The 15921-nt window shown below is 37.9% G+C and overlaps 1 protein-coding gene across 4 annotated transcripts in view; it reads left to right on the top strand.

The window, feature by feature from the left end:
• The window catches only part of LOC115025627 (cadherin-7-like), a 130579-nt gene that overhangs the window by 66425 nt on the left and 48233 nt on the right, over positions 1 to 15921 (top strand). For all 4 annotated transcript variants that reach the window (XM_029458022.1, XM_029458023.1, XM_029458026.1 and 1 more), the window contains one exon: positions 13342 to 13636. In XM_029458022.1, the coding sequence (XP_029313882.1) occupies positions 13342 to 13636 (295 nt within the window). The remainder of the gene's footprint in view (positions 1 to 13341; positions 13637 to 15921) is intronic.

Genomic DNA, 15921 nt, shown 5'->3' with positions numbered 1-15921 from the left:
CTTTATTAGAGTGTAGACATTTGACTGGAAGTGGAGAGAAATGGGAGATGACATACAATAAATGTCCGAGGCCAAACAGGACTCTTTGCGACTCCATGGCCAATGTCCCCGACCCCTAGAAACCGTTTTTGAGTGTTAGAATCATAAATTGTTAAGTAATGTCAGTCTCCAGTTCTTGAAATTGTGTGATATATGGGTAATAATGAGGTGGTTATCATTTTTCTGATCCACATCTCCAATATTTGGATTGTTCGTTGTCCTTGTCGGTCATCTTCATTCATGTATTGTAGGTGAATAGCGCCTGAGAAGGGATTATTGATGTCACTGTCATCCGGCGGTCACCTCTGAGTGCTTGGAGCGATGAGTACTCTTCACTGAACAGGTTTTTAATCAAAAATAATGAGTCAAACACCATTGAAACCTGTTTGCTGTGAAGAGCTTGAATGCGTATGAAAAACTGGAGTAAACAAACATAGGCAATTTTGCTTCCCCAAGTATTAAAATAAATATATATGAATGATATAAAAGTGTCTGACAAAATCACTAAAGAAAACGTGGGAAGTAAAGGAATTCAAATTATAGTGAGGATACCGGTCTTTTTTTCCCCTTATGAATAACCTATAGTCTGTTTTTGAGGCACACATATGTTTTGATACAGATGTTTGTCAGCTGGATATCTGTTGAATGTGTCCCATTTAGTTTTAATGTTAGGCTGCATTTAGGCAGGCCAGCTGTTAGGAACCATAGACAAGGCGACAACATTTTCCAAATTGTGCCCCATACCCAAGGCTCCAGACTAACATTTCTGGAACTGTCCCGAAAAATAATTCAAAGGGCCCCAAAGAAAATCCTTTTACTTTGTTATTGTAATATAGTACTTAAAAATACACAATCCAAATTTTAGGAAATATATTAGTGTATTTTTATTAAAATATTTGCTTAAATAAAAAATTAAAACTTTCCATTAGTAGTTTTAATTACCAGTATGTAGTACACACTGGTTAGAACTGGACTTTATAAGTTAAACAGGTCATAATTCGCTTACATATGATCACATCATAATAATGTTATAATTTGCCTTCGCTTAATACTCATTTTTACTGAATAGACCTTGAATGTATCATACGATTCAGCGTTATCACCATAGACCTTTTCATGGACCTTTGACTCATAAGCATCTTGCACCACCCCAAACCACCTGGACAGGTTGAAATGTCTGTTAACTCTGCATGATGAGCATTCAATACATGAAATTGAAGACTTCAATTAATCAAATCACTTATAGATACATAGATATCTAGAAAGTATATAGCAAGGTCCTTATAATGCCAGTTGTTTTATCGTCATCTTTACACAGAAACTAAAGTGAATGTTACTCCATTGTACAGTGGAAATGCCCTCCTCATTTTGGCCAGTTTTTAAGCGTTTTAACAAACTGCCAGGGTATTTTTAAAAACATAGCCAATGGGGAGCTGCTGCAAGAAAGATGGAAAGCAGCCACTTTGGAAAGGCCTTTCTTTTTTGTTGGCGAAGTGGAGTTCTTTCTAAAGTTGAAAAACGTTTTAACTTTATAGAAGCAACCACACAAAGTAGGTTTGTGTTTTTGTGAGCAGACTAATCAAAAGGTTTTACCTTACACAGCTGACACAATATGATAATAATATAATAATAGAGCAGTTTGTAGTATTTGTGGAGCTGTGTTGAAGTTTTGACTGATCAAAAACTTTTGTGACTCACTTTTTACTATTTTCTGCACAATAATGTGTCTGTTTTCTCTAAACATCTAGAAGAAAATTAGTCTAACCTTACTCAGTCAGTAAATAAGTCTAGTAAATCATGAAGAAACTACACGGCCACCCTGCATAGCGCATAAACAACTCCCAGATAAAATGTTTGAACCTTGAATTCTCTACAATGGCTGGACCATGGTTACATTTTTGTCTTTGTAAGCTTTATTTTCCATTTAATTAAAATTCTACTGAAACCCCAACTAAATGTATTATGCTAGCGCAGTTGAAAGCAGATACGTTTAAGTGCTGTGCAGACGTGATAGATTGGTACATGTCACTAGGAAATCATGGCGTTAATATATAATGTGTCAAATTGTAATAAATTATTTTTTAAAATATCCATAAGCCATGACCTAGGGGTACAGTCAATATGGATTTTGTGCAAAAAGTGTTTTAGTGGATTCAGTGGGCTGCAACACTGGATGCGCCAGAGATTGAGCCTGAAACTGTGAGCCTGGGACCAGAGGTTCACAACAGTATGTCAAGTGATATTTATAGCCCACTGTGGCCTCTTATACTATACTATATGTTCCGCACTCGTCCCCAGCAGTTATGTTTTCACAATTTTGTGATTTATAAGCCCTTTTATTTCGGTACTATTTTTTCGGGATATCCGTATGTACGTCTGTCCGTACCTCTGTGATACCTCAGGAACTCCTTGAGAGAATTTCTTAAAGTTTTTGCACAAACGTCCACTAGGACTCAAATATTGACTGATTCGATTTTGGGGGTCAAATGTCAAAGGTCACTGTGACCTTATCTCCATCCTAGCCTTGTGAACGCGATATCTCAGGAACGCATTGAGGGAATTTCTTCAAATTCGGCACAAACATACACGTAGACCCAATCTCAAGCTTCAAGACCTGAGCCCTGAGGGACTTAACTGACATCACCAGATAAATGCCTGAGTGTAAGAGGCTGCTAGCGCTTGAAATGGCAAAGAATACGAACGAGACGGCACTTTGCGGCGACTTTTCACATTACTGTGACAACGTCCAAACATGTTATAATTGCGAAGTTTTTAATTTTATATTTTTTAATGCCTGATTTACGGGAGCGCGCTTCCAAGTGAGTCTGTGAGCGTGGACATTGGGTGTGGATGAACTGATTTAGAATTTGGCGGTCAAGTCTCGTGAACGCGATATCTCAGGAATGTGTATGTATGTGTGTGTATATATATATATATATATATATATATATATATATATATATATATATATATATATATATATATATATATATATATATATATATATATATATACACATACATACATACATACATACATACATACATACATTTTTGACAGACATGCAACCAACTGCAACTTGACTGGTTGGCGGAGGCGTACAACCCGAGGTGTTAATTCTAGTTGGAGCATACTGTGTAAACATACACGCATATGTGAGCAAGTATGGTTGTCTCATTTGACTAAACCTGAGGAAATGTTACAAGAAACTCACAGATGTCACAGATTAGTTGGATTACTGTTTGGAAAATAGAAAAATAAGAAAATCATAATTTTGATGAAATGTATTTTACAACGATGTTTTCTAGACAAAATTCTACATGTGTGTATAATCCATCATAAATCTTTAATTCGACTATTGACATCAAACAAATGTTCAAACAGTCCAGGTTATTCTGATATACTGTAATTGTACAATACATCCATATTTGAAGCTAGTGGGAGTAGTAAATGCAGTAAATAGATGCTTCACTCACATTGATACAAACTTCAACCTCGTGTTCAATAATTATGTTTCCATCAGGAGTTTTGCTGATTCTTTTTCTGATTTGTTCTGCTTGTTTATCCAGTATTGTTGTCTTTCTACACTTTATCCCGCAGAGAGGAATAACAACTATTGTAGCTCCGGCATGCAAAGATGATTTCTTGTATTGAACCCAACAGATATGGAAACAGTTTCCTCCTCACTCTTCATGTGTACGTTTTGATTTGTCTTTCAATAGAATGTCAGTTGTAGCCTGTTCTCACTTCCACATGAAAAAAAGAAAAAGAAAAGTCGTCACATCGATAGCATCTAAAAAGCCTTTTTGTGACAACAGAGCTTTGATTCCTTCCTCCATAAAACTTTGAAAGGGATGCCTATTCCTGTCTTCCATTTATGTGCATCTCAGTGATGAGGGCAGCAGAAAGCCACACAGACACATGCACACACAGATGCAAAATAAAAAATGAAAGCTTGCCCTGATTGCTACCTTGATTACTTTCATTGATGTGGATGACAAATCGACATGGTGGCAACGCTGGCACACCACAAAAGGCAGCAGGGCACTAGATTGACGGGCCTGGGAAGCACCACTCCATGACTTTAATTAACATGTGTTTGTCAAAGGCCACTCTACCTACTGTCGTGTTGTGGTAAAGTGGATTAAAGTAATTTTTAGTCATTTAAAATGTATTTAAAAGCTCACGTTGGGCAGCAGCTTTGATGTAATACATGCTGCACCTCTTGCTGTAAAACCCACGTTTTTCTCATTTCATGTAGTATGCGCAGAATTAATGAATTATGTTTTATTATACAACATTTTTGTATTATTGTGTCTCGCATACTACTAGGCTATGTTTATTACAAGACACCATGAATTCACACAAGCCGGGACCAGTGTACAGCAGAGAAAAATAGAGAAACAGCTCTTTCACGGCTCAATCTACAAACCATCATCGAGTACAACAAAATTCATAAATCACTGACAGAAACGTTTACTACGTAGTGTATAAAAAATCTGAATAAATACTAATTAAATCATCTATCTTTTGAGACAAAGTTAGCAAATTAAACACTTCAAAATTAAACAGTCATTGCAATTTCTTGCTCATCTGTACACCAGAATATTTCAGGGGTTCCTGTCGGGACATTTCATGGAACATTAACTCTCTTAAATCATTATAATATGTACAGTACAAAAAGAAAATGGGACTCACTTTCCACTTCGCCCAAATCACATAGCTCACAGAAGTTCAGTAAGTGATTCAGCTACTTAAAAAAGAAATATCAGAAATTGTATTTGTCCATTTCTCATGCCACAACTTTTAATAGTATATCTGTAAAGTTTAAACTTTCACTTTACCATCTCTAATTACACATTGGAGAACAAGAACAACCATTCAATATATCTTCAAATAGTTCCCAGCTAGTCAGAAATGTTTTTTTTAAAACATCTATAATGACGTGACAGAAATGACCAAGCTGTTTTCTAATTTCTAATTCATTATACTGGCGGGATTCACATTACAGATACCCACAGTGCACTTATAAGTAGCCAGATAGCTCTAATTAAAATTGAGATCTTTTTAATTACATTTCTGACTCGTAAGAATTAACCATTGAGTTGAATGGAGAATCTCACGAGAGATATGTGAGAGAATATCTTTAAGTGAAATTATGACTAGTCAAAACTACATATCATATCTTTTTTTTATCCTCCACGCAGCTCAATGGTTAATTAATGCTAATCGCAATGTATTTGGAGTAATCTTGAATTAAAGTTTTGACTTCCTGATATGTTTAATCTTTAAAATCTTGAGTTTGCCGTAGAAGACCGTTGATCAATACACTCTGTCAGTTATTTCTTTTTAAGCCTGTTTTTTTGTTGTTTCTGTTGTTTCTGTTGTTTCTGTTGTTGTTGGTCCTTTAACCTTTTCCAACACAACACACCGGCTGCTCCATTGTTTCCTGTCAGATCTGATAGTTTCGGTTTGTTGAGGCAGAGCCTCTTGGGCTACGAGTGCGTTACGTTTTCAGGGTTATATTAAGTGCAGCTCATTGTATGAATACATTCATGTCGATTTAATGTGAAAATACTGACAGAAACATGAATGACAAATTTAATAAATACTCGGATGAAAACTTGGATTGCGAAAACGTGTATATACCCTTGTTTGCCTTTTGAGATCTTGACTAAAAATAGTTCAAGCCCATTTCTATGAAAACCCCAAATTCCTTCTCCCCACACTGAAACAGAGCCATTATCTCTTCGGTGTTATGACTCAGCAAGCAGGTGCAGATATAAGCCGCCGCTGTCGGGTGGAGACAAAGTGTATAAATGGCAGTCAGAATTCAGAAAATCATTTCTGACTTTGATTGAAATCCGATTCTCGTATGTGAACAGTCACCTCGTCAGAGAGAGCGAGAGAGCGAGAGAGAGAGAGCGAGAGAGAGAGAGCGAGAGAGAGAGAGAGAGAGAGAGAGAGAGAGAGAGAGAACCTGCCTTATCCCTGCTGAAAACAACCTCTCTGCATTTTCATATTTATCCTCTAAAAAAGCTATCTGCACTTGCTTTGTACCCGCTGTCAAGACATCACACACATCTGTTTGCGTATATTTAACAGTCTATTCAACTGCTTTTTTTTCACTCATTTTGAAGCGGCTTACTCAGGACAGAAAATAGAATATTTTTAATAAATTACAAAAAAGTGTGCTGCTCTTTTGAATAATATTCACTACATGTTTACTCTTTTAAAGTGACACTTCAACTACTTATATTTCTACTGCTGCCACTGCAGTGCACACACCTAAACTATGTTTAGTGCTTTATCTGCGTTTATTTCTTGCACTTATTGCATGGCTCCAGCTTAAAACTGAAAATGCTCTCAACGATTAAACCTTCTGCTTTTCTCTCTCACACCTCAACTCCTTTCAGTGCTTAAAGTTACATTCTAGAAGACCTCTGTTTATGTTGTTTTTGGCGGCACATGTGGTGATAAGTAGTAATTGCAGGTGTGTTCCTTCACGGGAATAGCCACAGACACATAATTGGCAATACTGCAAATATACGTAGATAGTGACGTAACTAACGTTTATTTTAATGCAAATCTTCCAGATTATCCCTTTAAACATCACCTAACTTCAAGTCCTTTATACTTCTAAGATTTCACATGCAAATAATTCAAATTTGAAGACCTTAAGTGTTAAGTTACACATTCGTTTCATAAGCAACACAGGCACCTACTGTAGAATCAAAAATGGATCACTCATCACCTTTTTTTAACTTTTCTATGCTGTAAGAAAAAGAAAAAAACTGTTAATTAAGTGTAATAAAAAAAAAATGGAGCTCAGCAAAAATATTTATCTTAACAGACACTTGTCACACTTGTCTCTAGTAATAACAGGAGCCTCCAAAATGTGTTAGAATCAGTTGACTTCAGTTACATGATGAGTAAAGCTAAAACGGACAATATTCCCTCATTAATTTTTAATTAGTTTATTCGGGACATAACATATAATTTCCCCTTATTTAAATGTGTGCAAGAGTGCTGCTCACTTTGACACGTTAGCTATTTTAACATAACTTAACATGTGTTTAAACTGCTGCCACTATACTTCGTTTAAACTCTTCAAAGAATTCTCATTTCAACTCTTATTTTTGTATTTTTCTTTTCATAAACTAAGAAGAAAACAAAAAATTGTCCCCTCCACTAGCGTCCAATCTCTTTGTACTTGAGAAGGTTTTCATCTGGCAAAGTAAATAACTTACATTTATTCTGGGAAAATAGTCGGAATGAGTCAGAAAACAATGTGGCGGCTCAAACAAATACATGAAGCTTTGTTGGAGAGTGTTTCAGCAAATCTCTTGAATTACTTCACACGGATAAGTTTGTCCTTTTATAAACTGTATGTCTTTTAAGATGGAGTCTGCCTCTTCTCAATGACTCAATTTCACACAGCACTATTCCAAACAAGTGCTTATCAACCCGATAAAACCAGACATCCCACAGACATGACGATTTACATCAAAAACATACAGGGGAAATAAAAGATAATGAGGAAGGGGACTAATAAGTGAAATATAAATATATAATTCAGTGACGTTAAGGAGCAAATCTAAAAAGCCTATGTGTGCAGATCCCATGCATCTGCCCCTCTGTGTGATAGCAAATAGCTTCTCCATGGTGATCGCTAATTCCCCACCTCCTAACCTGAAATGAAAGAGGAGAAGCTGAGCGGCAGAGCACAGCACCATGGCTACTGACCAGAACATGGCCGAGTGAATAGATGAAAAGCCAAGCATGTCAGTGACAGCTGCACCAAAGCCCCCCCCGCCCCCCCCTTCACGTCTACATTTTCAGCTATTTTCATATGTCTTATATTATGAGCCAGAACTCCCTGATGTGTCCTGTAATAACCAGAATTTGGCCTTCCGTTGGATATACATAATAACAGTATACGATTTACACTGTGGCATCGTTTCCTGATGTTGCACAAGAAAAACCTGCAAGCCTTTCCCAGAGTGTAATTGTCTACAGTTTTATTTTTGGGTTGTTTATGAAACGTACCTTGCTTATAGAGACCCCGTTAAGCCTCGACAATCGGCTGCTCTGTGAAATATCTTGAGGCCGAGTTTTGATTAAGGGCACTTGAGCGGTGGCAGAGGATGATTTGGTGTACCGGATTCAGTATTGCTCACAGCTTGCCTGTAGGTATGGACTTTTGTATCTATTTTGGATTGTGCACAGTCCATTGAATAGGAGAATGTGTACTCTCCTCAAGGGAGGTGCAAATACAAAGCTTGAAACATACATCTCGGGGTGAGAGCGTTTTTATTTTTAGGTTTAGTTATAATTTTCTACTCGCGGAGTTTCACGGAGCCAAGCCAAATGGGCGTAAAAAGAAACAAAATAGACACTTTTGAACGTGGCTTTTCATGTAGCATAGAATGGCAAAAATAAAAAAAAACAATAACAATTTGTACACATTGCGCAGCAGTGCTAGTGATAGGACAAGCGGAGGGTTGTTGTATCATCTTTCATGCTTTTTACTCCTCTCCCTCGCTACAAGGTAAACAGTCAAACACAAAGCTAACAGGCTGGTCCCTGGAGATCTGCCTGTGATGATAAGTGTCAGCACTGATTTCAGAAGGGTTCGTGTTCAGATCCCATCCCTCCCTCACAATCCCTGGGAGTGCCTTTGAGCTACAGCGCCGTGCTGCCTGCAGTGTTCGCTCAACCTCAAGGGGTTAGCGAAGAAAATAATTAGGAATAGGGAGTGAAGTTACTACGCTGCTCAGTAAATACCACCTGAAAATTATGGAATGGAATTTGATTCAAAAACATAAAAAAAAAAACATAAATTTGAAATTAATCCTAAAAAAAAAGGACTTTTTTTGCATAATGCCAATTTATGTATTTATTTAATATAGAATGAAATGGCATTTAATAAAAAAGATTAGTGGTGACCATTTAAAAATGGAATTTCTTTGACAAAGGTTTACTTTAATATGCCCTGCCAAGCTATACATATTGTATGCAGCCCTCATTGTATATGTATATTCAGAGATGGAATACGTGGCAACAGCTGCTGCACTGTTGTGTATCCTACCGCCAGGCAGAGAGTAAAATGGGGCAAGAAGTTCACTGAAAAGACCACATAGTGTGCTTGACCCCGCTCAAATGTCGGCGTTGTCCTTCTCCTCAATGGCATTTACCGAAAACAAATGGCCACGGATGACTTCCTCAAGATTAAATGTTGACTCTCTCTCTCTCCACGACTGACAGTTTACCTCAAGTTTGCTCCTGACAGCAGGAGATGGTGAATAAACACAGTGAGCTCCATAAGAGAGGCGACATATGCACGCTGTGGCTTGAGGACACAGCCAATGCAATCATCGCGTCCGTAACACGGCATCCATCAGCGGGCCTGATGGATTCCATTAATAAAAGACCTTTGGTGTTGTATCCTTTGTTCAGCGTGTACTCCTTCAGTGCCACCAATATAATATTGACCTAATCACTCTCAAACCCCTGCAGTTCTGGCTTGGAACCATTGTTATTTATCCCATAATGAGATGTTGACATTTACAGATAAATTGAAGGAAGAGTTTCAACAATAATCCTGTTTGAGTACATCGAAATATAAATGCTGTATAATAGGCTTTTGTCGTTTCGCTGCACAATAAACAACGAGAGAGAGAGAGAGAGAGAGAGAGAGAGAGGGGCCTGTACCTAATTGAAAAGCACTGTAAACAATGTGCACTGTTTGTTTAGTTTTGATAGTAAAACAAATCAAATTGCTCAAGTGTAAACTTTGTGCTCAGGATATTAAAAAATCATGTAGCTTCAAAGATGTTCTGACAAACCATTAGACTGCTCTAGACGTCTAGAGGCCTTTACCCTGACGGTTTTCATCTGCAATAGTTAGCTACTGACCTCGACTGGGGATCAACGAAGATCTCCTGAACCCAAATGACGGCGTGTCGGAGTTGTCTGATGTAAGGTAAAAAGCACCATGATTCCTGCTGGGATGAGATGCAGAAACCTGGCTGTGTTCCGGCAGTCATTGGTTGCATTCCTCTTCAGCGTCACTTGGAGTGAACGACCCCTTAGGCTCCTCGAGGAAACAGACTAGTCTGACAAGGGTGCTGACAGGGAGACTCCCCAACTGATTGGCGAACCTCTGATTCAGGAGCAATGTGGTTTCAAGTCTGGCTCCTGGAAGAGTTCATCATCTCTTCACCATCGCATTGGAAACTGGAGTGGTTTTAGGAGTGCACCCATCCAGTTTACACGCGTTTGGTAACTTGAGTAAGGTTTATATTGTCTTTGAAGGTTCCAGGAAGCGTATAGGGAGCTGGAATAACTGAACCAAGGCGAGAGCGGTGTTTGCATTACCAGCAGTGATTAAGGAGCATTCTTGGTGACAATTATGCATCGTCACCAATTCTGTTTTCAGGGACATAATCTCGAGGCTCTGACAAGGCGTTGTGTAAGATGCCGTAACGTTAGCTAAAGGGGCTTAATTAAAACAGAAGATTTGTTTTTGCATTAAGGATTTCCTAGTGTCTGCCATCAGCTGCAAAACCTTTTCTTTAAATGTTTTAAAAGCTTTGCCTTAAATGTTGTCAAAAGTGTAGAATATAAATGTTTCCTGATGGAATCATTTTATATTTACATTTTTAGTGAAACAAAATCTCATTTGGTGAAATTAGTTGTTTGAAGTGACATTGCAGTTACTTGCACTTTTTTAGGTCATTTCCTCATGTGTAGCAAATCGAGCCTTGTATCGTTTTAGATCAACGATGTCATCCGAAGCCTCGCTGCTCGTCGATACCGCGTGACTGGTTCAGATAGTGGTTGTGATCGGTTAAACCACTGCCACTAATATTACCCCTGCTTCCATTCATTATATCATAACAATGTCAGTATCATTTTATTATGGCCCAAATAATTGATTTACACATATTGGATACACTTCTCATGAGACAATTAGTTTATTATACAGTTATGTTATACAATCCTAATATATTTACTAGAAAATAGATACTCTATTGGTATATATAAATGGATTACATGGAGACATCTTTCATTGTTTGCAGTTATTCCCAAGCCTTTAGTGGCGCAAAATACAGTATAGCAAAGATCACATGGTTGAGACATATCTGCCTGTTTTACACCCTTTTTACTGACGGGTGGTTTTGTGAGCAGATGACGCCTCGAGAAACAAACTATTTTGCGAACTTTGTCACTAAGACAAAATCTCAAAGCACAAGTCAAGGAGTTGAGTGAATCTCCAGTTTAGTAACATTAGTGTCAGGTCACTCTTCTTCAGAACTAGTTTGGTTGACATGTCTGACCACGTCGGAAAACCAAAGTGTTTGCAGTGTATGGCCACACTCCGATGTTTGGCAGCAATAAGATGCAAGACACTTGGAAGTGTAGATATTACAAGTTCAATGGAACAGCTTTTAACAGAAAACATTAAAAATTAAGGGAAAACATTCCCACTAAAAGCGTGCTCGGCATGCTCTGCTGGTAATTGAGGTGTTTTGTCATGTTGGATGTGATGGAGTGAAGGCAGAATTATGCACTCTGCTAAATGCTGACAGTTAAAAATGGTCCATGTGTCCATCTTTAAAACCCCGACAACGGCCTCGCCCTAAGATATATGGCAGTGTCTGTGATCGCTCTGATGTTTAGAACATCGAAAGGGTTGACGGCTATCAGACAGCTCTGGCTTCAAACGTGATTATTCAAGGCTGGTTACTTGTCATGGTAATTTTTATGCTCCGAGAAGCTTCAAGTGTTCAAGGATTATGATTTTTCTTCCTTTTTTGGAGTCGTGCTTTGAGGAGGGGTCTTAAAGTCATCTTTAAACTCATGGCTTGTTCTTCTGAGATTAAAACTCTGCCACGAGGAAGCTTTGTAGTGACTGCACAGGTTCAATGATTAAAAATAAGAAAAGGAGTAGCTTTTACAACTTTTTTTGTAGACCTGTATGTCTGTTTATGGAACATCAAAACAGCTCCCATTAATATCCTAGCTACTCCTAAGAAACACAACTTAAATGTCGCAGTGGTAGCCCACATTCTTTGAGCCGGAAAGATTTGATTTGAGGATATGAACTTGACCGTTATTGGGTGTGCCACTCGTTTTAGGCAAAGATGTTTTATGTGGCCGTTAATAGGTCTGATCTGACAACGTGGCTTCAGCTCTTGCTAGTGATTCTCAGAGGTCAAAAACTTGTAGAATCCTTATTCTTCTTCTTCTTCTTTTTGTTTTATATATATATATATCAGACATGTCATTGAGAAATCTCACAGAGAACATTCATGTCTACCAAACCATCTGTGCTCCTTTTGTTCCAAATGGCAGAAAATGAATGAAAATAATTTAACGTGGAACATTGACTCATCATTCATTCATCATTCAATTTAAAAGGCTGTTAAAAATCAGACTTGTGAGCAGAAATGCATATCTACACCTGACATCAGTGTAATTTAAGTATTTTATAAAACAACCTTTACAAATGCAACTTTATGAAAGTTTTGCATTAAATCTTTGCCAAAATGTAGATGATAAATATTTCCTGAGGGAACGGTTTATCTTGACCTTCCAATGTACAGGTTTCTGGGACAGAACTACAGTATGTTACTGAGTTGCATTATGGACGATGTAGGAGCCAGTGTTTTTGGTTTGTGGACAGAAAATAAGTGAAATAAAAAATCCATTTGGTGAATTGTCATTGTGTTTTGTATTTTGCAAGAGCTGTAGTCTTTTTTTATTTATTTATGTGAGACGAGCTAGTTATCGCTGGAGGTTATGGTGGAAAATTTGCTCGTAATGACCATTACATTAGTTGGCGAGTCACAATGGAATTGCAGTAAGAGGCATCATTTAATTTCATTCCATTATTTTGTAGCAAAATGCAAATTGTGATGGGATTTTGTGAGATAATGAATTCATGTATAAATGCTGCATGTTGATCTTTTTGATCAGCTATCTGTCCAATAAACACAATGTGTATTTGCTTGTGTTTACATATTTTTAAGTAGTCTTTAATATGAGATATTTATACATTAAAATAAATAAGCTGAGTGACATGAAATGTGCTAAAATATATCAAAGTTTAAATTCACTTATGTAATCATTATTCAATAACTACTGGCGGAACATTCCTTTAAGACAAATGCCCTCAAGTCATTCTTTATTAAGTCCAGCTTCACCGCTTAAATATTGAAACGTTTTTTTTTTCCCTCCAATAGATTTCAGACTTTTTTATATGGAGGCCTTAACCCAATGTTCTTTTTCTTTCAGCTACACTCGGATGTGGACAAAGGCGATGGCAAGGTGAAGTATGTGTTATCTGGTGATGGCTCCACCTCCATCTTCACCATTGATGAGAACACGGGGGACATCCACGCCACAAAGCGCCTTGATCGAGAGGCACAGCCCTTCTACACCCTCCAAGCTCAAGCCGTAGACCGAATCACCAATATACCCGTGGAGCCCAGGTCTGAATTTGTAGTCAAGGTCCAGGACATCAACGATAATGAGCCAAAGTTTCTTGATGGACCGTACTTGGCAGGTGTACCGGAGATGTCACCCTTAGGTAAGCCTTTCCCATTTGTCTTCAATACAATCCCATATCGTTCCCTCTTATGTTTCCCCCTCCTCATTCCAATCCTTTTACTTACCCCTCTTTTCTACTCTCTCTTACACTCTCACTTCCTCATTGGCTTGCCTTTCGCTCCCACATCTGCGTTTGATAATTTTCCACCTCAACGAATTTGTCTTCATCTCTCCCAGTCTTTAGGTCATGGGGGGGAATCGGGAAGTTTGTAATATTAATTTGAACCCAGCGTGTTCACTTTGTACGACTCGATCACATTGGGCCCAATTTCAACTGTCAAGTTGTTGTGCAATGTGCTCGGCAACAGTTTCAGGTTTCAAGTTAAACTTCTTTTAACCAGAGCATGTCGCTTTATTCTCTTCTTTTGTTTTCACTTTTACTCTACGGTGTTAAATAAGGACTTAGTTATACTTTTTTCCTCTTGAGGTCTTTGAACTTTTAAATACCTTCAGCTCAGTTTTGGAAAATGTGATGATGTAGATAAGACTTGTACTAACAAGTCGCCCTTGGAACTTTTGACAAGGCAATTCATCCATGTAGCACATTAGGAATTCAAAGTACTTCACAAAAGATTGTTCAGGGTAAAATACAGAGTGAAAAAAAGTCAAGCTTCACCGTGTTTAATTTGAAATCTAACAAGTGCCAGATGAGCTGATAGGTCTGTGGAGTTCATTGTGTGTGGAAATCCGAAAAATATCATTCTTAAAAATACAGTATTATCAGTACATTATTGAAAACAAAATGTATAATAAACAAAAAATTAAATTATGTTTGTTCCAATTCCTCATAGAATAGTTAGCAAGAGTTTAAAATGAAATGCTAACGTATAATATCTGATTCTAGCTAATATTTGCTAATTGGTAGAAAGAAAACTACAGCTGAGGCTGATGGGAATGTCATTAGTTTTGTAGGTAATCTTGTCACATTGGACAAATTCTAACGGACTGACATTGCCCTTTTAAAGAGCCCTTCCCGCTAGCATGGCTAAAAACTTTAAACAGCTGTAGTTGCAGCTAATATTCCTCAATAGTTTCACATTAGCATTCATCACTGCAGATATGTCTTTTATAAGTCTGTTTTTAAATGCGGTCCCGGAGGAAAGCCTTCGTATCAGACCCTGTCTTTAACTTGCTGTTTCTAGCTGCATGGTCAAGATTTCCCTCCCAAGGTTTAGAACAGGTCACGCTCGAGCTGGAAATGCTCGTAAATGCAAATGAGCCTCAACAACATCCTGAGGCTTTCAACTAAGCAGGTGTATAAGAAACAGAGAGCGCGACCTCCATATTTGCTCTTTATATGGAACTTACTGTAACATAGCACTTAAAATATTATATTAGCAACGCTTGTTAAGTTATTTTGAAGGTTTTTTTTTTTTCTTTCTCAGTTGTTTTCTAGTTTTCTATTAATGCTTCTTAGATTTACATATTTATCACCTTACATATGCCAACACAGACCTCCAGGTTTAGCAATGTTGAAGAGTGACGCATGTTTAACAACTGACTCATGCTAACTTAAGCTCTGAATCAGGCTTGAAGGCCATGGGCATGTTTTCAACAAATGTGGCTCAGAGTTCATACTAGCTGGTATTTGCAGGTACCGCTCTGCTGAAAAATGTCTCCTGAAAAATGTCTGATCCAGGCAAAAATAAATTTCTCTCCAGAGCAGCACAGACATCCTTAACTTCCTTCAGCTCCTCCCAGGGGTTCCCAAAGCGCTCTCGGGCATGCTGGGAGCTGTGGTCTAATCACAACTGAGCTTTGAGTGATGGGATGGAGGCAGGAATGATGGAAAAAATGATAAACACAATTTTCAACCTAAAGATTACTGAAGATGAATGATAAATGATGTGCATTTTCTTTTGAGGTATTCCTATTGATTATTAATCGTAGACATTCATTAAATTATAGCAGTCACGACGAGTAAATAATTCTAGATATTTGACACTGTACCTTTACATAAAGAAGAAATGATTTGTCTGGCACTTCAATCTGCAGTCTGAATAATAATTCATTATCAGAAAGGGAGCTGGCAATCAGTGCTCTCACAATGTGGGAAAGATTAGAAGTAGATGTAGATTAGTGGGTTTACACAATCAACATGACTTTGTTCAAATGTGCAAAAATAAAGAACAATGCACATCGAGAATTTTATTGTATGGAAGAGGCTTGAAGAGGTCCGTTCTTTTAGTTCACCCCTCTCCTTTCCGCCACTCTGTCTCTGACTGTAGGTGTGTGTCGCCGCCCTTCGCAAAGTACAGCGGAGGA

Source organism: Cottoperca gobio, chromosome 20 (assembly GCF_900634415.1).
Source record: "Cottoperca gobio chromosome 20, fCotGob3.1, whole genome shotgun sequence".
Lineage (NCBI taxonomy): Eukaryota > Metazoa > Chordata > Actinopteri > Perciformes > Bovichtidae > Cottoperca > Cottoperca gobio.
Note: the sequence above shows the minus strand (reverse complement) of the source record. Positions and strands in the feature narration are given on the sequence as shown.